We start from the raw sequence: 25,671 nt of genomic DNA on the forward strand, positions 1-25,671 counted from the left end.
GAGCTCAAATAAACACACTAGAGGACACAAGATGAGATTAAAGTTATGAAACAGAGCAGAAAAAGTAAAATTGGGCAGAAAAATAGTTCAGATTGCAGGCTAAGAAATATCTGAGGCTAAAAATGTTGTTTCCAGGTAAAAATAGTGTAGTTACTAGGGATGGGTACCTTTCACATATGAAACGATACGGTACCGATACCCGATACCTGGCAATCGGTACTGGTACCCAACGGTACCGCTTTTCGGTACTTTTTTGTGTTTGTGTGGTAAAAAATATTAATTTGTTTAATAATAAAATATTACATTTTTTCAATTTAGAATATTTATTCTTCAATATATAACCTTGCAATGCTGTGTTCATGTCCAGCATAGAAAATCCCCTACTCTTCCACTCCCTCACAGTCACAAAGATGCATTCAGGTACCTAAACATGGCACCTTTTGGTTTTACGTGAATCGGTACCCGGTCCTTTTGACAGAATTCAGTCGGTATCTGTAAAAGTACCTAATTCGGTACCCATCCCCTGTAGTTACAAAAAAAAAATCCTAATGAAATCCAGATCCTGATACTGACATTAATAAATCCTGACATATTTTTCCCATATTGCCCTCTAATGGAGAAAATTTTCATTGGGAAGAGGCAAACACTGCAGTAAACTGACCACTTATCATCTGGTATTAAAAGAAGATTGAGGGACAGGTGAGGTTTGATTTCATAAGTCTATATTAATGGAACAAGCATTTTTGAGCACACTTAGAGACATATTTCTCCCAAAAATCACTAAAAGAAATAGATAGATAGATAGATAGATAGATAGATAGATAGATAGATAGATAGATAGATAGATAGATAGATAGATAGATAGATAGATAGATAGATAGATAGATAGATAGATAGATAGATAGATAGATAGATAAAATACTTTATTCATTCCCAAAGGGAAATTCATGTAGTAAACAAATTGAGCATTTCTGTTACTTCAGGGTTGATGAATATGTCAGCAAGAGCTGCTGGCCTGTGGTTTTTGCCACAGGGTCTTCTGTGTGTGCCAAGTCAAACTCCCCTGCCAACACACAGAGCTGAGGTGTGAGACCCACCAACACCCTCTGTGAGAACAAACACTGCATAATGATCAGTGTCCTCTTCAGCCATCTGTCATGTGAACAGAACTTTCATATCAGCAGTAAAGACATTAATCAACAACATTTTTTTTAGGACAAACTGGAAACATGTTAAACTCTTTCTCAAGTTTATTTGCGGAAATTTCTTCTTTTTTTTACAATACACATTTAAAGATAAGATGAATACAAAAAAAGACAAATTCAAGAATGGAGATTTAATGCATACAGTAAACAATTCAACATTTTCCAAGTATGGCCACAGTATAAAATGAGGATCAAAGCATAACAAAAGTAGACATAAAGAAAAAAAAGAGGACTTTAGAATAGATGTACAGGAATAGGAAAATGCAATATATAAAAGTCTTGGATGGATTAAGGCATCAACAGGCTTCAGTTCAGCTGAGCGCAGGTGCAGACAGGGAAACCTGAACACTGCTCTTTGCTACGTGGTCACGTCTTCATGCATCTAGTTGCCTGAGCTTGTAGCACAGCGAGCTAACTTAACTTTAATTTCTTCAACAGCAGATACTTACGCAGGCAGCCTAATAAACATCATGTCCTTCATATTTTAACACAAAAAGCTACATCATCAACTTCAGAGCTCCATCTTCCCTGCAGTACAACTTTTAACAAACAAGAATAATCAATAAAGCTACTTCCAAACACTGATTATGTACACATAGTGTCATGACAAGAAGTAGACGAACATGTCTTTATGTCTTGGTAGTCTGGTTTCATTAAGTGCTTTGTGCAAAAATCAAAAACAGAATGTGAATCTTTCCTTCTTCACACAGACGCAGCTGAGGAAACCAGCAGCAGCGGAGCGAGGCGATGGCCGATGAGCTTTGTGGGAGGGCGCAGGCAGAGGTGAGCAGGCAGGTAAGGCTTTTATTAGCTCGTGTTGGTGAAAAACTGCACATTAAAAAGGGATCTCTTCACTTTCTCAGAGGATTTTGAGTTTCTAATCTCAGACTCACTGTTAATAGTGCTGCTCAGCAACTGGCCATTGCAGGACACAATCTATCCCTCCTACAGTACAAACAGCTCGGGTTAAAAACAAACAACTTCATGAGTCAGATTTTGGCCTGGAGAAACTATTTGGTTGTTAAAACAAAATGTGATCAGCCAATCAGAAGTCGTTTTGGTAGAACTTTGTCACTTCTGTGCTCTTACCCCAAAGCTGTAAATAAAAACACTCACATTTGTTGCACTAACTGAAGAAAAATAAAGTTATCAAATTAAAGTTTATGGCGCTGGGAGCTTCCATAAAGCTGTGCATATAAATAAAGAATATAACCGAACTTCATAAAAGCAAGCTTGAACATCAGCTGTTATTGTATTGGCAGACAGAGCCAATAATACAGTAAGAGTGTGATATATTAAGGCAGCTAACCTTTGGTTATTCATAGTGGCACTTAAATAAATAGTCTCATATTCAAACAAGCATACGATGCCTGTTTTATGCACAGTGTATTCAAATTCCTCTCTGTCCCTTACAGCAAGTTAAGATTATCCTCAGCACTTTGATTCTAACATAGAGAGCAAAAGAAGAGACATATTCAACCTGCCTCAGTTTCAGCATGCATGGTGACTTGGTCTCTCACATGTGTACACTTTGGATGTCATCAGATTAGTAGGAGAAGGATGGCTGTGATAAGAAGAAGCCTCTAGCTCTTTGATAGATAGATCAGACTCATAATAAACATATGATCTATTTCACCACGTCCTCCCTTTTTGTGGAGCTGGCAGAGCAGCAGCTCGCTGGGCTAGAGACACTCTGACAGCACCTCATGTTTGGGTAAAGACGGATAGATCATCGGGGTGCAGGTGCACTCTTCATGGTTGTTGTGGCTGAGCTGGACCTTCAGCTTCTCCACCTCATAGTTGTGGAGATACTCCTGGACCAGGTAGCGCTCTCTCTTCACTCGCGCTCTTACATCAGAGGGCACGTCAGGAATCATCCAGGCCACGAAGAACTTCACTATAAACACCACGTGCTGGTGAGGAAGACAGAACAAAAGGTCAGATTTACTTTAAATGAAGACACTTTAACACCTGCGTGGTTTTGTGTTTGGTTTTGGCTGAAGCTTTACAGTCTGGATTTACCTCCATGATGATAATGAAAGCTAGCTTAGCAGCTAGAATATGCCAGAACTGCATAGTGTGGGAGTACTCCTTCTCATGGCCTGGAGGGTAACGATAATCCCGATACCTATAAAAAATAAACAAGTTAGTATTTGACATGTCTTAATTAATATGAAGTCAAAAATAAAAACAAATGCAAAAAATTCTAAAGGAAACAACACGAGAAAACTTAACGTCTTTCTTGAATCCACTGTGCAAAGAAAAATTGAGAAACAAACGTGACAGAGAACATATCAATAGGATTGTCTAAAACACTGAGAAGCTAACCTGTTTCATACATTATGATGAGCTGAGTTGCAAAACTCAATTACATTGTATATTCCTCTGTTTAATGTTTAATATATGCTGCCTTGTATGGCTGATTCTGTTTGTTTTCTGTATATTTACACTCTTAATGCAAAGCAAAGTCCAATGTGGGATGGAAATTAATTTAAACGCTCATAATAAATAAATAATAACACGGATGATAACTGAAGACACATGATCTTGCATCATTATGATCAAAGAGACTGGACTAGCCCATGAGCCATAAGCCTATTTCAGTTTGTTGATTTAAGCGCCTCTGGTGGACAAAGTAACACCTCTCATCTCTTTTCAGAGCTTCCTTGCATGTGTATGGACATTGTTTTCAAAAAGAAAACTTTAAACCATCATTTTCTTGCTCAAAAGGATTATGGCCACTAAATGTTTTTTTTGCATTAAGTCAGTAAAATACAAAACATTTTTCTGCTATTTAAAAAAGAGTTCTGATTTTAACAACAGAACTATAAAAAAAAGTCAGAAAACTTTGTTTTACTGGGCTGACATCCAAAAAAGCAAAGTGGATTGGGCCAAATCATTTTCTATATTTTACTGTTTTTCTTTTTGGTTGAAATTTCAATGCTGTAATTATCTTGTAATTCTAACATATACATATAAATGGTAAATAAAAATCGTTTCTATGTTGTAAGAAAAATAAATAAATAAAAAGAGTTTACATTTTAGTCTGTTTCATAGTCTGCTAAAAACTCCTTACAGCTGCCTTGAGTTTTTGCAGTCCTTTGGGGAGGACATAGTTATGCAAAGATTTAGCTCTACAAAAACCAAAGTTATAAACTATAATAAAAGAATAAATAATCTATAAATGTTGCACTGTAAAAGACAACTCCGAAGGACGAATACTGATTGGTTGAAAGTGTAATGCTGTATTTTGAATCAGTACAGTTTTGAATAGGGGCTCAACTTGTCGTCTGGTGTTTTGATGAGCGAAGAAACAAATTTGTACTTGAATAAAGGATCCGTATGTTAAATGGAAGTAGAAACATGTTCAACCACAGTAATCATTGTTTCCCTCTCAAACTCCCACACACCTGCAGGTCGTGATGGAGCTGTTGAACCAGAAAGGGTTTTCTCCGTCTTCAGGTCTGTTGGGCAGTGGGATCTTAGCGATTTCAAACACAGACAGGCTGTTGTTTATGTAGCCTTTCATATTCAGCTTCTCCTCTGGCTGGTAGGCGTACATGTACACCAGACGAGGGATCATATCAGAGGTGAAGGCCACGATGAACGCCTGGGGAGAAAGAAAAGAACCAATGTGAGGAAAACAAGAGACAAACCAGATAATGAGCAGATAGAAAGGGAACAAACATGCCCTTACATTTGTGACGACAGAGAGGACGGCCATCCCGTTGAGGATCTCCTGCCAGGCTCCGATGCTGTGGGCCTTTGCCGCTACAGGACGTCTGAACTGAGTGGTGAGCTTCCAGGCGTCCACTCTCACCTCGATGATGTTATTTATGAGCGCCAACAGGGGAGCCAGGGGGAAGGAGGCCACGAACAGGGTGATGAAACCAAACTGGATCACTGAGACACAGATGAGGCAGGTTAGTGAGACAGAGCAGGATGGAAACAGCACCATCTGCAGGACACTGTATTTACAGTATCTTGTTTCTGTGTGATTTATTGACAGGGGATTTACCCATTTCCAGGTACTCGTAGAAGAGGCCCAGCTGTCCAAAGCCCTGCAGGTCATGATCCTGCTCCCAGCGGCTGTACAGACTCTCTGGGTGGCTTCGTGCCTTCCTGCTGCCCCACCAGTTCATCAGCCACCTGGAGGCCACAAGGTGGGGATAGAGAGCTTTGAAACAACATGATTGACCCTCAAAATTCATTTCTAACTTTATTTATACTCTCAGATATAGCTGGTTTTTAATAAACCAGGGCAAGCACTCACGGGACCAGAGCCTCCTGGATGTTCCCCCACACTTGTTTTCCTGTCATCACTATCACCAGCTGTGTGGTCAGCTCAATCAAACAACCACCAGGATCACACTAAAAGGAAGACAGATTAAGACACAGGGAGAGTTAACTACAAGATAATTTCTGTTTAGCGCTAATCTTTGATGATTTAATAAAACTGGTACCTCTTCATTCCTCAGTTTGCTGCCAAACATGTAATGGTAATCTCCAGGAAAGCCGACAAACTTGCCCTTGAAGAACGCCACATAGAAGCAGGAAGAGTAGTAGTTTACAAACTGGAAGAGGAACATCTTCACCGTCAGTTTGTTCTCATACTCCAGGTGAGTTTTGGGAATTTCTGCAAAGATAATGAAAAAGATTTGAAACCACTTTTAAGACGAAAACAGAGACATAATAATCTGTTTCTCCATCTCACTCTTCATCCTCACCCATGTCAGTGATCCAAACAGCCACTCTCTCATACATGAGGTTGAGGATCATGATGATGACAAAGTTGATGCAGGAGGCGGTGACAGAGGTGGCCAGCTGTGGCGTGATGAGGGGACCAACTACCTGCAGCTGGGTGGTGGGATTGTCCTTCATAATGCTGGCGAAGGCTGCGTACACCGCCAAGCGGTACGCTATCACCCCAATGATGCAGGCAATGATCAATGAGATCTTCAGGGCAGAGACGAGAGTGACAACATGAGGAGACAACCACAAGGCAAGACGACAGTACGGTGAAGACAACACACTGACTGTGATGCATGTGCTAACAGCAAACACATACAGATGAGTTAATGAGGAAGCTGACACACAGATGTTAGGAGGGTTGTGAGAGTGTGCACACATGCCTCAGGTTTTTACCAACATGAGTACACAAGAGGGATCGTATCTGTCCCAGTATGTATAGAGCCGGAAAAATTAGATCTTAGGAGTGAGAGCTCTCAATAATAAATGTTTTCTTTTAATTTTAATGTTTCATGCATGATCCATTTAAGTGTTTTGGCTTTGTCTCACCCCAAAAACATTTAGGATACATTTAGTTTTATACATACTGATCCAGATCACAGAGATGTTCCAGTACCAATTTATCTTACTGGCAACTTTCCTAATACCAGAACTTGAGCCAGCTAAAGTTGTCGACCTCTCAGCTAGGGATGCACCGATATGAAAATTTTGGCTGATACCGGTATTTACTGACAATGATATTGGTAAAAAAAAAAAAGAAACAATCTGAGATGATGTGTTCAGGTAATTCAGAGAGAAAGAGTGGCGCAATCTTGAGAAAAGTCAACCATGGAGAGAACAAAGGATGGAGCGCCCAGGGTGAATGTGATCAAAAAAGTACATTTTGTCTGTTTTTTAGATCAAAAACAGGAAGAGAGACATAAAAGAAGATGGTCCACTCTTCTTTTGTAGTTTTGGTGTTTACATAGTCATAGAAAACAATGTTATTTGGGTCTTGAAAGATTGTTCAAGATGCTCAGAAAATGCTGGCAGCTAATGAGTAAACATCGGCCAATAACAATAACATAACGACTGATACCAATGTTAAAAAAATGACTAACATCGGCTGATACCGTGTATATTGTGCATCCCTACTCTCGGCAATTGGTGTGGTATAATTCATCCCAAAAATCTAGACAGTAGATACACAGGTAGTGATTTGTGTCATCAAACTTCATTCATATTTTTTACTGTTTTAATGATCCATACCTTAAATTTAAAACCACAGCCTTAAACTATCTGAGGAGAAATCTGTGGTTTCTGAAACTTGACTGTTGTTGAATTCAATTGCTTGCCACATAATTGTACCACTTTTTATTGTAGTTTACGCAGCATTGCTTAATTTTTGTCCACCATAAACAGTACTTACAAGTAGTGGCCAAAAACACGAGTTTTGAAGCTAAAAACAATGAATATCAATGCTACTTGTTTGTATGTACTTGTCTGTTTTTTGTTGCCTTTTTGATACAATCAAAGGGGTTTCCTAAACTGGGTATCAGAACATCTCTGGTCACATGATTTAGATAAAGATGACGGATAATATGATAGGAAAGAAAAACTACAGATTCACCAAGTTTACCAAAGATACTATGCTCACCCAGAACAGGACGGTGGCTCCAGACAGACATGTGCGTGCACACTTGGTTGTTATGGGTAAGTACGGCTCCATTTCCTAAATCGTAAGCAAGCAAAGCATGGACATGGGAGAGTAAGTCGCCCTGTGTTAAATCCTGAAAAGACAGCTCTACAAGGCCTGGTTCTTTCACTCCCTTGCCTCACACAAGAGGCAGAGCTAGAATTGGAGCACTTTGTGTGCAGGCGTTTCAATCAGGATCTGATCTCCTGGTGATGTCATGCTTTGTGCAGTAACATTTCAAGATACCGAGCAAACAGACATTTGGTAATGCAGTACAGGAGGAAACTCGAGCCTCTGAGTCTTTCCAGAAATCTGTTATCCACACAAACTGCACCACACTGAAGTCTCCCCCTCACCATTCCATGTAAAGTGCTACCCTTACCCAGAGTACCACGGTGACCCAGCACAAAAACAATTTCCCCAATAGATCTGTAGGAGTCCTTTCAAGAACCAACTCCATTTCCTACAGATGAGTAGGATGTGGTCAAAGCAAGTTGAAGCACATTTTACTTTACATATCTTTGTCCGTCAGTTTCACCTCAGGAACTGCACTCATGAATGACTACAACTAACCTCAATCTAGACGATGCAAAAGACACTTTAATCTGTACGTAATACTGAGGTTATGTCAACGTTTACTTTCAAGAATAACCATACAGTATATTAGTGTTTCATGAGCACACAAACACCTGAGTGATGCGGTTCAGCTTGCGGTTGGTGCACTTGGTCTCATACTCTGGTCGAAGCTGCAGCTGCTGCTGCTCCTCCTCAAAGTCGACCAGGTCCCATTCATACTCGAGTCGAGCCTGCCGCCTCTTCCAGAACTCCAGAAACAGCGTCACTGCAGAGAAAATAGACCCCTGACTGTAAGCCTTCACTTTCATTTTTATCTGGGTGAGAGTAAACCTGAGGGGTGAACTCAGAGTAAAAAACAATGATTTTAGATGAGTCATACTAGTCAGGGAGCTCCCACTAGGGGGTGCACTGGTGTAAAAACAGGCAAAGCTCAGCGCAGTCATTATTACTCACCCCAAATCCCCATGAATATGGCAAAAAACACGGTTGCTACGTTGTCAAACAGATGTGATTGCTGAAAGAAGAGAATAATTGATAAGAATGAGGAAATAAAGCTGAAACTGCGCCTAATACATCCTTTATAGTTTAAAGAACATGAACTGTGATTGTATACAAGCTCAGATGTCTCACCCATGAGGAGTTGCACGTTGTGTTCAGCTTCCAGTAGCCACATTTCTTGTCACAGAGCGGGCACATGACTATGTTGCCTCCAACCTCATCACTGCATATTTCGCGACTGTAAGAATGTGGTGAATGATAAAGTCAGACAAAAAAATAACCAAATATTACAGGAGCTGCAAATCTTAAGGCATATCTACTAATTTAGGATCAAAAATTACCTCCATTCATTGTCATCGTAGGTGAGGAACCCATAGATAAAACAGATTGTCCCGACCACAGCAGCAAACAGGAGCATCTCCGTGTAGAAACCCAGCCAAGCAAAATAAATACCAATCTTCTCCCCGTAATACTTCCTGTAGAACGAAAAAGCATCATTTTTCTGTACGTTTCCTTTGATGCTAGATTAGAAAGCTGACTACTCTGCGTCAAAGTCTTACCTTATAAGATTCACGGGCTGCTCCTTAAAGAACGATCGAAACCCAGCCCAGTATCTGTACAGGTTGTATCTCTCACTTTCGCAGTTAGGATCCCGTGATTTTTTCCAGTATCTGCACTGCAAGAGTACAAAAAAACCCACTTTACTTCACATGTATTGTTGAGTAAATCATCCCTGCAATGTAACACCTGAAGAGGAGCTTCTGTTAGAAAGTGAAAGAATTTAGAAGTAAAAAAATGAGGCTCACATCATGAAGGGGGAAAGCAGCAGAGTAGGTGCCGTTGTTCAGTAAACGTTTGATTCCCTTCTTGTCTCTGTCTCCACATTCTTCATGGGTGTAGGAACAGCGAGACAGAATGTAGAAGACCTGCGCACAGAAAGGAAAAACTTGGAAATTGAGGATTTATACTGCAGAGTGAAAGAAAAACAATGTGATTTGAAGGGAAGAATATCCTTACTATCCTGTTGCGAGTAGAAGGAGGAAAGAACGTCTCTTTGTCGTCAATCAGGAAGAAATCCGACTTGCTCTTGTTGAAAGGAGCTGTGAAATAATCAGGCTCAGGGTGCATGATGTGCTCCGGCAGACGGAAAGGGGTAGACAGCCAGTTCATGGGCATCTCACTGTTGTCAGGGATGTCGTTGGCCTTGAACGGGACCTTTATCTTCAGTACATCAGCGTAAGTGGCCAACACCTCCCATGGAGCGTGGATCTTCACAAAGTAAGTCTTTCCATCTTCTGACTCCTACAGACAATGAGACAGTTAACATGGGGTTACTTCAGGGCAAGGTATTCATAAACCACAAAAATAATCTGGGTTTTATGGTAAATTCATTGAACTGTAGTATGACGGTAAATCACAGAGTTAATTTCATCAACGTCAAAATAATTTGGTCTTAAGAAGAATTGATAACGGAGCTTCAAAACAAATACAAATCAGACATATGACATAACAATCACAAACATTCATATATGCCTTTTAATAAATGATTAGTGACTTGATGCTTTTACCATTTTATCTTCTGTCTCCAGCTCCAGGCCGACTTTCTCCAGATTTGCCTGATACACCTCCCTCTTTTCCTTCAGAGGAAATAAAAGCAGATACATTCAGTAAGTATTGAAAATAATTAATTATCTGCATGCATTCAGTAACATTCAGTGGTATGGCTTTGTTCTGTCAGCTCCCTGCCCTGCCGCATGTAGAATGCCAAAGCCTGAGGTGGGGAGAGCACATCTCCCCTTTCTGACATGGAGAGCAGTAGCAAAGACCCCGCAAAAAAAACCCCAAGGATACATTTTGCTATTTGCTATCACATTTTACATTCCTCTTACCCTCCTCTCATGATGAGAGATTTACAAGTAGCTTTAAGACTTATTTAGTATTATTTGTTGCTTTTTTATTATTATTGTCATTTAACAAGCATGCACTGCAAAACTGAAATTGTATCAAGTGTTTTTGTCTTACTATGAGTAAAAATTGTCTTGTTATACTTGATTTGAGCCAGATTCAAGCAATTCAGACCTAATTTTTGTCTTTAAATAACTTTGAACAAGACATTTTTCTGGACTTGAGACATTTTCTACTGAAAATTAAAGCAAAAATACTTGAAAAGATTTCATTTTTCCAGTATACAGACAGACAGACAGGACAAAGGAGAAGCTTTTTATTGCCTGGAATTCAGAAATATTAACTTATGAAAGGATAAAGTGATTTTAAGTTTAGTTTTGTGATGAACTTTAAGGTTTTGGTTTAGTTAAAAAAAAATAGAAGGAAAAAACAAGTCACATTCCCTTATTGATGTAATTTAATTTGTGTTGATACTTTCTTTATTCTTGACACATTCACTTATTCATTCTTCTTCTTATTTAGTGTCCTAAAAGTTAGCTTTCTAACATAGTTCAGAGACGGATTTTGCAAAAGATGATTATCTGTACAGGATGTTGCGCAACAAAAACAAAAAAAAAAGTGAATGCGACCAAAAAGAAAACAACAACAACTTAAGACCTTTGTCTTTTTGTACTCCCTCTTTCTTTTTTTATTGATGCACTTCAGAGCAATCATATCTATACCTTTACCAAGAGGACACTATATGGAGCGATAGCACACAGATAGCACACAAGGACACGCAACGACAGAGCTTTACTTGTGCCCTGCCTGAACCAATGCTTTCCTCAGTATAATAAAACAAAAATTTATTGGGACGATAACAGTTTTTCTCTTAATACTGTATCCACGGCAGAAATGGTCACACTACAAACACCAGTACAAACACAGTCAACATACACAAGCAGCTAAAGACTGGAAAAACACTTCAAGTGATGTGTAGCATGTCTTTGAAATTGTGCAACGTTATGATACAATAAGTGTAAAATAAGAAATGTAACCCAGAAGTAAAATAATGAAATACAGAAAATGTGAATAAATCCAAGGAAAGACTTTATTTAAACCATTAAAAAAAATCTGTATCAAGTTTGACATCAGTTGTATTAGTCATCAAGTGAAACAGAAACTGAGATCTATTAGTAATGTCACAGTCATTTGTCATTTTGTCATCCTAAAATACTTGGAATAAGCCGAACTATGTGTGTGAAGTAACAAACTCTTAGACAGGAATCTCCCCTGTCATCAAAAACTGTCTTGTTAGCACAAAGATTTGTAACACATGTGGTTTAAACACAGGAACTGGCCCCCTATTTGCACTTCCTTAAACAGTGGAAAAAATGAGACAGTTTCTGACCAGGCAGCAGGCCTGAGAGCTGACTCACCCATCAGGCTGTTAGTGTAATGTGAGTCTGCTGAAATAAAGCAGGTCGGTGACACATGAATGTGAAGTATAACATCCTCGTATCAAACACTCACACTGCTGGCGGAGTCACCAGGCAGGAAAAGACTCAGGGTCTAAAACTGTGTGAAAGGGCCTCAAACGTTGAGAAAAGGCTGTTGTGAGTTTATCTTTGGTGTGACCTTCTTAGGAAAAGCCCTGAGAGGATTACTGATACAAGCAAAGGAAAACAGTTGGTATAACTTTATCAGTATTTGGGGTATGCTGCTGATACACACACTTTGGGGAATTCCTCTAGGGCCGTTTACACGACGACGGTTTGAGGGTGAAACGTAAAATTTTTGGTGCATTTCAGCCGACCTAAAACGCAAACTTTTGAAAACGGCCTCCAGAGTGGGATTTTTCTGAAACGCTCCCGACATCGTTGCCGTGTAAACAGTAAGCCGGCGTCTTTAGTAGAAACGCTGACGTCACACTCCGCCTCGCGTGCGCATACAACAGAGCAACCGTTGTTACAATCGTCGCGAACTACCGTGTTGTGCTGCTCAATCTGCCGTATCTTCTGTCTGTCTTTCAACAAAATGTGCATCTGTCGCCCCACTTTTTAACCCCAATACACTAGATGACAGGCTCAACTCTACTTCGGTGGAGATCTCCCAAAAGCTTCTTCTTCTCATTTTACGGCGGTTGGCATCCAACGTTAGAGGTGCATTACCGCCACCTACCAAACAGGAGTGTGAGCCAGAGGTCCCTATCGGTCTTTGTCAGGTGACGTCACATTCGCAAACTCTGCAGTGCATCTTAATGCACCGATCAATATTATTCATTGTTGAAATTTTTTTAAATATCTTTCCCTGGAATCTTTCGTCAGCTTATCTCGATATGGTCTCCGCTCGTTTGGCTTTTGTTTTTTTTTTAGTTTTAACATTGTATAAAATCGTAGAGCTCCTCACTGCCTCTCCGTTTACCTCTAGTGTTAACCTCTATTGTTTACATCCGTTTACCTACCAAAATGGCGCGAGGGGCTTGTAGATGACGTCACTGACAAAGACCGATTCCCAATTTAATAGATAGATAAATAAATAAATAAATATAAATAAATAAATAAATAAATAAATAATAATAATAATAAACTCCCTTACACTAAATTCTGGTTATTAATTCTGTTTGTTTTAAAAAAATCAAACACTGCTTTATACTCTCATTTTCCCAAACAAAATAGATTTTTAAGGTTCAACACTCTAATTCCACTTTCCTGTAGTTTCCTTAACATAATTTCTCTTTGAGTTTTGTACTTTTGACACTTACATATAACATGTTCCACTGTTTCATCCTCAACTCCACCGTCACATCTCCCTGTTGGAAGTTTTCCAATTAATTCATGGTCTTGTTTAACCTGGTATGACCTAGTCTTAATCTTGACATAACTGTTTGCTCCCTGGTTGTTTTGCCTATGACTTCCATTCTTCCCACTTTTTGTTTAATTTCATAAAGATGTCGACCTTTACTGCCTACATCCCAGCACTTTTGCCACTCACTCATGATTCTGTTCTTTATCACTGCCTTTGCTTCAGATTTACTAAATGTTATTTCCATAATCCTATTTAGTTTCAGTGCTTTTTTTGCAAAGAAGTCTGCAATTTCATTCCCCTCAATACCTGTATGTGCTGGTACCCACATGAATCTGACTGTTGCCTCTTGATGGTGTAGTCTGAATAAAGTTTCATGAATTTCATAGAGAATATCTGGTCTGCAGAGAGATGACATGGACTGAAGTGATTCAAGGGCTGATAATGAGTCTGAACATATAATGATCTTTTTAAGTGTATTATACTCTCCCCACTGCAGCGCCATTGCAATAGCTAGCATCTCAACTGTATATACTGATAAATGATCAGTTGTACGCTTCTCAACATGTATAGTTAGACGTGGTATAACAAAAGCAAATCCCGTACTTCCCTTCTTAGGTTCCTTTGATCCATCTGTATATACTGCAATAATTATTCATGAGACTTTTGTAATCTTTTTTTCTACTATCTCTGCCCAGTTTCCTTTCCCTTTTCTCCTTCCCATCTCTTCATGTATAAAAGTATCAATAATAACAGGAGGTAAAAGCCATATGGGTGTCACTGGGAAAGGTACTGTGGGACAAAAGTTTCTCCCAAAAGCTGCTTCTAGACAAGACAGTTATAGCACTACCTACAGGCCTGGCATGCTTACTACAGCGTTTTCATCCCATCAGCGTTTCCGTGTAAACAGAGAGGGACACGGCACCCACTGCTTCAGTCAACAGGTGGTAATAACATTTCTCTTTATTCTTTATTATTCTAAATAATGAGCTCTTTTTAAAATATATAACACATCTGTCAGACTGCTGACATATGCTGGATATGAACAAAAGTAACAATGGGAAGAGAAAGTGTGTGCTGTGAGTTAAATATGCAAATGAAAGTAGTGTAAACAGCAGTCAAAGGTCTCAATCTTACCTGTTTTCTTTCACCATCTTTATCGTCAACATAGGCGAGGACAAAATCAATCCTCCGCCGTCCATCTCGGAAGAACACAGAGTCTTTGCTTTGCTGCTCTTTGTTAATCTATAATGAGAGAGAACAGAGGTCGCATCATTTAGACACACAAACACACAGTTGATAAATCTTTGGATGCATCCACCACAGCAGGCCGGCAAGCTGTGTGAGTGGCTAATAGCAAACCCAGGCCTCCAATTTCACATTAGACAAAACAGTGATTATCATAATTAGACTCCAAACACAAGCAACATCATCACAGATGTAGGTCCCCTGTGACTACAATGTTTCATTTTGCTCATGCCGCCTTTCAGTTACAAACCAAGGCTTTAAAGAAGAGTACGCTCTGACCTCCAACCTCCTTACATCTCACAAAAAAAAAAAAAACAATTAAAAGACAAAAATAGGGAATAAAAGGTGCAAAAGGAAGCCAGAAACTCTATTTCCTTGTGCTTTTTCTGTATCTTGACATGTAATCTTGAGTCCACAGTGTCTGGAAACACCTGTACTAGGGGCTTAAGAAATTCCAAGCATGTGTATGAGTACAACTAGCCTTCCGGTGGCTGTCTCCTCTGCAGTAACACGGCTAAGAGGGATGAGCTACACAGGAATGCTTCAAGGGAGGAAAGGAGGGCATGTCTGCTTCATGTTGCTGCTTCAGCTGCTCAGAAAGCTAAAAATAACCATGTCCCATGAGCCCCTGTCAACATACCAGCTCACAACAGAAGCTACCTGCATCTACCCAGGGCTGCAAACAATCCAGAGACTCAGACACTTAGCATCACGAAAACTACAAAATCCTGAAGGAGCCTCTGTTCCTCAGCACAACTCTGAGTATTCAAGCAGCACTTTACCTCCATGGCCCACTCCCTTTACGACTACGATGCATCAGCGGAAGCTCAAGCAGCCTTTCTCAGGGGAGCAACGTCCGGCCCTGAAAGCACTCCTCCTCTCCCCCTCTCCACACTGATCCCCCGGCTGGAGGAGCTCCATCCACTCCACTCAGCTCTCAGGACAAGCCCCCACTCGCTCAGACATCCAGAAAAGGGAGAGTGGAGGAGACTCCTGGAGATGACATCAGCACAGGGGGATGGCAGAGCTAACGCGGCTGGCTGGCTAGTTAATGTGATAAGGGCGCAGCACTGGACAAGGAGAAGTGATATCACTGCACAGTACAGCACTGACCGCCTGTAGAATAACAACAACATGGCGTCTAATGTATCAGAAGATACCTTGGCTGAAAAATCAGAATCTGCTCAGACAAAGCCGAACTCCGGAAAATCCTGACTGATTACTGGAGCATAATCTGCTCATACTGATTCACTGCTCTGATCTAATCTCTGATCCATTAAGCGTTCTGTCGACCAAAGAACACTGTGTTCAAAGAGCAAATGAGGCTTAATCAATGAAAGTTTGTCATATTTTCCTTTAACTGCAGAGAGTTACTGCCACACACTGTTTTTTGGGAACAAAAGTGAGATTTAAAAAGAACTGCAAAAACTATTGAAAGCATTTGTGTTTAAGTGTTCAAACTGTCTTCCATGAAGAAAATTTGTTCCTAAAGAAAAGGCCAATCAATGCCTCCTTTTTGTGTCTATTAAATCAGAATCCTGAGATTAGAGTAAATTATATAATGCTTGGTTGTATTTCTCAGATTAAAGTCAGATTTCTAATTCTAATTTACTTCATACGAATTCTGACTTTAATCTGGGTTATCATACCTTGTCCGGATATCTGAAATCAAAATTTGTGGGATTTTAAAGATTCAAGTCAGGATTTTAAATCTGCTGTAAACTGAGATTAAAGCAGAGTCTTCTAACACTTTGTTGGAATGCTGAGATTAAAGAAAGAACTCCAAACTTTTGTCAGGATTTGAGATTAAAGTCAGATTTCTTCAGATTTTGGGGAAATCTGAGATTGAAGGCCAAATTTTGATTCTTTGTTGGAATTTTAAGATAAGAGTCAGATTTGTAACATTTTCCAGGAACTCTGAGATCAAAGACAGAATTCCAACAGGTTTTTTAGAATTTTGCAATAATAATATATATATTTTTTTAATTCTTAAGTTCTGACAGAGTTTTGACTTTGTTCTCAACCTTGTTTATCAATAAGTGGGAATTTTGAGAAACAATTAAAAATCTTGACCTCATAGAACTTGATAATTTAGGCTGGTAATCTTTTCTTTTCCCACAAAGCGCTTTATAATATTCTGGCTTCAACCTGAGAATCAGAAGAAAAATTCTGACTTCAATCTTGGGATTCTGAGACTGAAGTCAGATTTTTTGGGGGCTTTTCGAAGAAAACAAAGAAATTATTTTTTTTTCACTGGCCTTCTCTTCAAGTGTTTTTTTTCCAGTGGCACTAATCTTTCCCGTATTTTTCCTCTTCTGATTTCCCGCATACATCATAACCACTGGTTCGCACAGCCTACATTGGACCATGTTGGCTATGGCTGGGTGGGTGCTTTCTTAAAGTGGAACATTGCTGCAGAGACTCTTTAATTTTCCATAATTACAGATCAGTAGTATGGAATCAGTGCATCTGCTGTTTCTGGTAGAGACCACAAAGTTCTATACATTTACCAACTAACCCCTAACTACTGGGTGTTTGGACATCTGAATGTTGTTCATCTTAATTAAGGATGGTAAATGTAGAACATGGTGTAAGAAAAAACGGGCTACTAGTTTCAGGGAGAGGTTTCTTTAAAGTAGTACCTCGAGGTCTTTTTTTGTGCTGAAGGAGTCTGAAATAGAAGTGGTCGCCTCTTTGATTTATATATATATCTCAGTAACAGTATCATGATACAAAGTCCTGCCTTCACCCGGTGACTCTCCTGACAACTTTAAAGGGTTTTCTGTTTTTTTGTTTGTTTGGTTTTTAGAATCATGGTTGTTGAGTGGTTGTTTCAATATCCCTGGTAGTTTATAAATATATAATGAAGCTTCATTCTGTTACTATAGATTATTACAATAATAAGCTTTTAACTCTAAGATTTTCTGAAATGATTTGTGGTACTTTGCTTTTCTAAAACTTCACATTGACATTCCTGTAGATCACATACAGTATGTGTGGATTAAACTTCCTATAGCAGGAGTGCTATACACTGAGCTTATATTCCTATCCTGCATTATGGAGGCAATTTATAGATGTGCAGCTGCCTCTCCTCTAAAACTCCTTGCTGTAATGTTCCACTCCACTTAACTGAGGAGCTTTAATCTATTTGTTATCAGGATTAACTGCTGAAGAGTCATTTTTGATTCACAGAGACAACAAACTGTGGAACAAAGAACTTACTTTTAGTGTTATAAAGAGGTCTGAGAGCATTACATGACTGAATCTGCTTTAGAGGATGAATTCAGAGTAAAGTCTAGGTGCTGGGCTACACATGTGTTTGTGGAAGTGTGAATTTGTAATTATGCTGCGACTCCAGCAGACTGTTGATGTTTCTCCAGTGAAGCAGACAAATATCACAGGTGAGAACAAAGCAAGTTAGGCGCCTTTTCCATTTTTAATGAGCTCTTCTGATGCGTCAACACACAGCTCATGCCTTCATGTTTTCCATTTCTCTCTGCAGAAAGCATCAAAGTCAACATCAGCTCTCAGCGCTGAGCAATGTATTGATTTTATCTCCGGTGTCAGAGCATTTCTTTGCACATAACAGCCAACTGAGACTCTCAACACTGCACGGACTCCTGAAGGAGGAGGAAGAAAAGGCAGGCAGACAGACATATGCAGATGGTTGCATCACATCACAAGCCTGTTTTACCATGCCATACCCTGGAACGAAACTTCAGGAAAAGCGCCCGCTTTCTCGCCAGCTGTGGAGGAACCGAGGGGAGAGTGAGGTGAAGCCTAAAATCACAATAAATTCAACGACAGACAGCTCAAACTGTAGCCAGAGTCACACAGAGGATATCTAAACTGAGCACATCACACACTGTGTTAAACTTTTTGTTTCACTCTGAGCACAGCAGGCATGGCTACAGTCAGGTCAGGACTGAAAACTCTGAAACAAACACACCAACATGCAACTGTCCTCAAAGGGCGTCTTACCCCGCTCAAAGCATTGATTTGCTCTAAGGTCTGAGCCTCACGCTGTGGACTGTCGCTGTGGTCAGAGGGGGCCAGGGAGGCCAAACTGACGTTTAGAGACTCACACGTGTCCACACATGTATCAGGTGTGAAAGGAGACTTAAAGTACAGTGTCAAAGAGAGAGAACAGAGAGGAGCACAAGGGTTATCCTTGTTTTTTCTAAAGAAACTGGCATGCAACTATACAAAAAAACAGCAAAAATATGAAATCTTATCAAGTGTTTGTGTCTCATTTTAAGCAGTATATGTCTTTTTAGGCTTAACATGGGCCGCATTTATCTGACCAGTCCAGAAAAATGTCTTGTTTCAAGTTATTTAAAGGTCTCATATCATGCTCCTTTTCTGCAGTTTAATATGGATCATTGATGTCTTCATGAAATGGTTGTAACATGTTTTGGTCCAAAAAGCCAATAAATCAAGCACAGCAGCATTGTTTCCAGGCTCTCATAGTCTCTCTGTTCAGAACGGTCTAATTTAGTGGGCGTGACCTTCATATGTAAATGAGCCACCGCTGATACCGTACCGCTCTTCCGCGTCACTCAGAGCGGCGCCACAAGCTCCGAGTGCACAATGTTTAGAAAACAGCAAAGCTTGTTTACCGTAACATTACAGGCTAACCGCAGATAAAGTTAGCATCCTGAAGCTAACACAGAGACAGGGGGGACACTGAGGAAAAGCTCTTACATCTGCTCCACAGCACACAGCATTTAAAATACTCACATTTCCAGGGTTTGAGGTTTGTTGGTGGATGGTTGGTAATGCGCCTGGATTCAGGACCAGTCTATTCACTAGCCCTCTGTTGTACTGTCCAAAGTTGGAAAAGCAGTTGGTCGTAAAGTGACTAGCACACACATGCATGGTTTTACTGAGTGTAGCTGGCACATTTCCTTGATAAATTAACTCTAGCCACTTATTGTTGTCTTCTTCCAAGATGGGAAGCTTGTGCAGGGAACCATGTGGCTGTTTACAGCCCAAAACAAAGCAGTGATGGCAGTGATGGCTGCTGGAGCAGCAGCGGGGAAGGGAGTGGGTGGGGAGGAGGCTTGGGGGTATCTGCTCAGGTGGACCAATCAGGTCAGACTTGCTCCTGATTGGTCAAAAAAGGGAATCGCTGACGTCAGCAAATCCCCAAAATCCAAACAGCTCGTTTTAGGTCAGGATTTTACAGTCACAAGCACTACTAGGTACAGGTTTGTCATGACATATCACATTTTGTGGGCTGGGAGGAAAGCCAAAGACCCACAAATTTCACTAAAATACTTAATCAAGTGATTTCTGCACAATATGGGACCTTTAAAGACAAGAATGAGGTCTGAATTGCCTGTAACAAGTTTAAAGAAATCTGCCAGTGTGTCAAGAGAAAAGTTAGGTGTATTATGACGTTATTCTAGTTTTAAGCCAATTTTTCTTGTTCTACTGGCAGATTGTTTTTTACTTGTTACAAGCAATTCAGACCTCATTTTATCTTTAAAAAACTTGAAACAAAACATTTTTCTGGACTGATAAGCTGAATGTGGCTCAAATCAAGTGTAATAAGACAATTTTTACTTAAAATAAGACAGAAACACTTGATAAGATTTCAGGGTTTTGTTTGTTTTTGCAGTGTTGTTGTCTGAAACAGTGGGTGTTTTTGTGTCCGTCTTCACTCCAGCAGCTGAACTTTCCCACCAAGCCTGCACAAACTGTTGACTAAAATCCAGAGGGAAGGAAGGAAATCTAAATCAAACATTTGACATAAAACAATGAAATTCCAAGTACAGGACGTGAGCTGGAGATTAAGATTTGATAATGTCAAGAAGAATTATTCTTAGAGAGCTTGAGAATATACATACGTTCTAGGACGGAGATATGTGTTTTACAGGGCTGTGGGGACTATTTCTTTTGCGCTGACTGCAGTGACACCTTTCACCAGATTCAGAAGTGTTCTTCCAAGTTAAAAACTCAGTTTCCCATGAGCACCATCACCCACGGTCATAAGAATGCATCTCTTGCCAAGGCGTGTGTTTGAATGGAGAGCATTTCTTCTTTTCTACACTATTTTTTTGTTCGAGACAGCTTTTTTCAGGATACAAAGTGATGAGGTAATGTATTTACGTGGCAACAAGCAAACTTTGTAAACTCAGTTTGTAGTTTAGTGTCCCAGAGCTCATCTACCAACTCCAACCTCAACAAGCAGACCTAACATAACCTCACTCATCATTTCAATCATAGACTCTCAAGTTTGAACAGACCACTGCAGAATAACTACTGCATGAGGGTTAAAATGAACATTATCACAAACAGCTCAACCCTTGTTTTAACTTGTGCTCTATAACTCTCCTTGTTAGCTTTCTTCTTCTTTTGTGTGCTTTTTCTATTTGCCAGTCCAGCTCCATTGTCCACCACTACTACAAAATAAATGCAAGAAATTGTTTTTTTTCAGGGAAAGGGACAGATCTTGCTTCTCTTTGCTGGCAGACATGGGATTGTGGATTTGTGTTCTCTTTGGAATTCAAAGAAACAGAGAACTAGCTTTAAAAATAACAGATTTTGGAGCTGATAAACTCATTTTAAAGTGTAGATTATGAGCAGGCAAATATATGAATGGTAAAAAACATTTATACAGTCCTCACTGGGCCTTAATGATCAAATGAACAAAGGGGATATTTGAGGGGACAAGTAACATGCTCAAACACAGGGTTTAATGAAATGACTTGAAGAGAACTGTATTAAAATTACCTCCATGCTCCTCTCTAATCAAAGCAAACTAAATTACAGAGTGGAAATTGCTCTATGAAAGCGATGAGTGAGTGTGAGCAGGTGGTGGGTTTAATGTTTACCTCTGATTGTCCCTCCTGGAGAGATCCCGAGGCATGCTGTTGGTAGCCATTCACATCATCTGTAGACAGAAACATCAGGAGAAGAAAATTAACTTAAAGCAGCATTCCTTGAAAGTGTTTATCCTAAAGCAGGGAAATACGGGAGAGGATCCCAGACGAGGAGGTTATTGGTGGTAGAGTTGAGGTGCAGCTGTCTGAGGGTGAACAGAAGGACACTGACACACAGCCAATGTTGTGGTCTATATTTGTGCAACATTTTAAGGCAACACCCCAGCAGCATGACCAGACAGCATGACTTAGCAGGATCTCTATGATAGACCAAGCAGCCACGTTTCTTTTCTTGATTCAACCACAACAGAATCAGGAAATGAAGTCTAGTAAAAGCCTCTCTTTGGGCCTGAGAGTGAAAGCTGACTCAAACATGGCTTTCATCATGACACACTTCTGTCTGTCTGTCTCAACCTGCTACTCATTGCCTGTCAAATACAATAAAAGCTCCTTGGGTGCATCCTGAGGAAAATTTACATAATCAAATGTCAGGTCTGATGGAGAAGTATGACAGCAAGAAGTACGCCCAAACAGGAGAAACAACACGACGCAGAAGAGGGCTCAGCCTCTGGGTTTTGAAATAGAAGTACAGCAGGCCTAATTGATGGTCTCTCTGAGGTTATATTTAGTTTGACCCAACACAGAAAATATGCTTACACAGCCTAAACAAGCACTCAAACCCTGTATTATGTTTGAATTCTTTTCTGCCTCCATCTCTAAGATAAGACAGTAGCTGTTCAGGGTTCAAACTAACAATATATGACGTTTATTACAACAGCTCCTTTCAACGCAGCTTCACACTGACAACCTTTACTTTTCAGTTCTGCAAACTTTTCCTAAGCTAGTTAACCCATTATAGTATCTCAGAGTAACTTTTAAAAATCAAACGTGCTGTTATTATTTGTATACACAATGTATGTTTTGCTTTATTGTTTATCTTCTGAATGACAGGATGAGGATGTTTAAAGGCTGATATCCACCAGCTGTCACTGCAAGCACATTACAAAAGCACACTTTAAAGGTTATTTTGAACAAAGGCTGCAACTATAAGTGAACATCTAATGCTTGTATTTCTTTAGAAGGTAAAAAAAAGTACAATATTTACACCATGATACTTTCAACTTCATGAAAACTACTTCTAACACTTATTCTGACTTCTACAGCCGGACCATAATGTACATTTTGTCTACAGGCTCCGAGAAAGTATCTCAAACAGCTGAGCATATTTCTGCACAGTTGGACACCGTATTGCGTCACTTTTGGCCTCCCCTTTTGCCAGCCAAGCTAAGACGCCTCCACAGTTAGGGCTTTGTTCAATGCAGAGCAGCTGATCGCAGTGGAAATGCTACAAGGCTGCTTCTGTTTCTTTTTTTTTGCCTCTACAGAAACCCAACAGATCCAAGACGGTAATCATCATTACATTAATTATTCAGCTGTAATGATAATCTAAAGAGAAGCTGGAGATTTTTAAAACAGAGACAGCAAATAAAGTGTTTTTACAGGTACTACAGTTCAGTATGACTAAAATAAGTTAAGTATCCATGCTTGTAATAAGTACTACAAAAACTTGGCAAAGCTGTTAACACATGCTCTAACTCAATGTGAATGTAAACAGTGGGTTTCCTCTAACAGGAAGTTGTTGGTCGTTGCCCTGCGTAAAGCTAAGTGTTACAGATGCACACACCTGCAACTGTTTTTACAAGCTGATGCACCTACAGACACAAAAAAACATGCATTCAGTAAGAATTTAAAGTCAGTATTGACACTAATGCAACAGCAAGCTGAGGTTAAACTACAACTAATCATGGTTTGGTAATCTGTACAGCCTGGTCTGTGTGGTTTTAATGTGTTTGTGTTTGTGTGTGTGGCTGTGTGTGTGTGTGAAATCTGACCTAATTGTAATGTGTCAGATCTTTTTAACTCTGAGCAGCCATCATGGTAGAACCTCAGCCTTTCTTCATTCAAATGGTCAAGATAAGGATTGTCACTGACACAGAGCTGTGTGTGTAAACAATGCAAAACACAGTTGTCTAAAAACATCATAAACACACAACAATAAGGTAACAGTAACTAAAGGTCATGATCCTGCAATGATCACTCACAGTGACTTTAAATATAATTCTCTCACTTCTGCTCATGAAACAGAACAGTTTTATACTGATTCATAACGACAGTGTTAGTGAAGAGCATCCAGTGAGATTCAGTCTCAGTTTTGGCATCACCTTAAATGGTAAAAAGTGTCCAAGGCGTTTGTTTGAATCTCGTGTTCAGCCTGAAGCAGGCAGAGGTTTGGGGTTAGTGCCTGTGGAGAGAGTGGCTGTCTGCTGGTGACAGAGTGTTTCCAGTAAGCAGGCCAGCTGTCAGAGGCTGGCTGGCTCATGGTCACTGCTGCTTTCATGGAAAAAAAGCTCAGACTGTACGCTAGTTATTGTGTACTTTACTTTAAAATAGAAGACAAAATGTTTGTTTAATGATTTTTAAATATCCTGCTTCTATGTAAATGTGGTTTGTGTTGCTGTTATTGGTAATATTAACACTGTTACCCCCCTGTAGTGCCAGAAAGGCTTGTCAACAATAATATAAATCTTACATTAGGTAGAACATGAACTTTTGCTGAGGCTAAGTAAAGGTTATAACTTCACCATAAGGGTGTGGTTATTTGAAGTTTCAGTTCATGTTTATGAGCTAAATTCCTACTGTATGTCCCAAAAAGTCACGCTAGTGTTACATCTGTTCCTCAAAAACGTCTTTTCAAAAAGTACTCCATAAAATAAACAAGTTATATAAGTTTACCTTTACATATCTAGTCTGAAAACTGGTATTTGCCCAGCTATACTTGTCTTTATTCATTTCTCAGTGGGTTGCTATACAAACACCAGTGAGGAGCATAGCTAAATATAAAAAGCCAAAGTAAGACTCTGTTAGAGGACAGATATTAGTAACTCACCATTGAAAGAGTCAGTCGGGCTCATTTCAATCAGACTGTCCCCTCCTGTCCTTCCCGTTATTCGGTGCATGTTGAGTCCCTCGTGTATCGGTCCTCATGTGCAGCGGGGTATTCCCAGCCAGACGACTTCTGTGCTGCCTTCGCAGTCGGCCGGTTGTAAGACGCCTCAGCTAATGGGACAGGCTACACGCCAAACTGCCCCCCTTCCCCCTCTGACCGCTGCTGACTGCTGCATCACTCCTGCCACAGACGGAGGCTCTGGAGGGGAGTGGCTCCAACACCAGAAACCAATAGTCTGAGCGCGGTTGGGGGTGAGGAGACACTTGAGTCAAACAGCTTCTTTTTAGGGTGAGTAAATCAAAGTCTACGGAAGCCCATTTCGGCCAAAAAAATACAGAAATTAAAATAAAAAGAAAAAGGGGAAGAGGTCTTGAGGTAAGACCCAATAATGAAAGTTATGAGATACTAAATCATGATAACAGGAAACTGTCTAAGTCATAGTTAGGAAAAACTAAATAATGACTATAAGATTTTAAGTCATAATTAAAAAAAAAAAAAACGTCATCAAAATAATAAAAAAGTCTCAATAGTGAAATAATAAGTCATCACAATGAGATTTTAAGTCATAATTGTGAAAGGCTAAGTCAAAGTATTGAGATAAATAGTCGTTATTATAAAATACTGAGTTATTATTTTGAAATACAGAGTCATAAAATGAAGATGCTGTGTTGTAATTATGAAAAAATAAGTCATAATTACAAGATTCTAAGTGATGTTTCTTAGAACCTGAGTTTTAATTATGAGAAACTCAGTCATGATAACGAGAAAGAAACTCATTTTTCAGAATTACAACATACTAAATTATTACTTTGATATACTCAGCCATAGTTGTGAAATATCAAATCTGTATATTGAGGAAATAAGTTATATCAATTAGAAATTCAGTCATTACTGTAAAAAACTTAGTTATAGTAATGGGATACTGTCATAATTATGAGTTGACTACTTTCTGATCAGTCTAACCCCAAACAAAATTAGTTTAAGGGTTCTAAATCAAGTTCTTGAAGAGTTTAATAATTTTTCACATCTGTCACATAATCTAAAACAAGTATTTATATGACTTTCTGTAGGTGTTTTTTTATGTGACTTGACAAAGAAAACAGTTAGGAGACAATACATATAGATTTTAAATCAATA

The 25,671-nt window shown here is 39.5% G+C and overlaps 1 protein-coding gene across 2 annotated transcripts; it reads right to left on the reverse strand.

Moving 5' to 3' along the window:
- Positions 1 to 1,262: 1,262 nt before the first annotated feature.
- On the reverse strand, positions 1,263 to 24,810 carry ano5a (anoctamin 5a). Of its 2 annotated transcripts, XM_074678337.1 has the most exons (20): positions 24,475 to 24,810; positions 21,480 to 21,538; positions 14,530 to 14,637; positions 10,272 to 10,340; positions 9,721 to 10,005; positions 9,510 to 9,629; positions 9,264 to 9,379; positions 9,045 to 9,179; positions 8,836 to 8,941; positions 8,659 to 8,719; positions 8,319 to 8,470; positions 7,591 to 7,665; positions 5,933 to 6,161; positions 5,669 to 5,841; positions 5,479 to 5,576; positions 5,224 to 5,354; positions 4,903 to 5,108; positions 4,616 to 4,815; positions 3,228 to 3,333; positions 1,263 to 3,118 (listed from the first exon to the last, which is right to left on the reverse strand). In XM_074678337.1, exons 1-20 carry the CDS (start codon positions 24,542 to 24,544, stop codon positions 2,888 to 2,890), a joined length of 2,730 nt encoding a protein of 909 aa, XP_074534438.1. In that variant the 5' UTR covers positions 24,545 to 24,810; the 3' UTR covers positions 1,263 to 2,887. The 2 variants fall into 2 exon arrangements, with proteins under 2 accessions (XP_074534438.1, XP_074534439.1); XM_074678338.1 differs by lacking the exons at positions 21,480 to 21,538; positions 24,475 to 24,810 and adding an exon at positions 15,423 to 15,734.
- Between the last annotated feature and the right edge of the window lie 861 nt (positions 24,811 to 25,671).

The sequence above is a fragment of the Halichoeres trimaculatus genome, unplaced genomic scaffold (genome assembly GCF_033239565.1).
Source record: "Halichoeres trimaculatus isolate MK-OKI-2021-1 unplaced genomic scaffold, fHalTri1.1 fHalTri1_scaffold_10, whole genome shotgun sequence".
NCBI classification, from domain to species: Eukaryota; Metazoa; Chordata; class Actinopteri; order Labriformes; family Labridae; genus Halichoeres; species Halichoeres trimaculatus.

Bases quoted from the DNA above. Each gene is read 5' to 3' on its own strand.
- ano5a (XM_074678337.1), bottom strand. From the start codon at position 24,544: ATGCACCGAATAACGGGAAGGACAGGAGGGGACAGTCTGATTGAAATG. The intron at 3,334-4,615 runs GTGTGTGGGAGT...TATTTTTTATAG, and splicing joins AGCTCCATCACGACCTGCAG to GTATCGGGATTATCGTTACC. The intron at 3,119-3,227 runs GTAAATCCAGAC...CTTCCTCACCAG, and splicing joins CTTTCATTATCATCATGGAG to CACGTGGTGTTTATAGTGAA.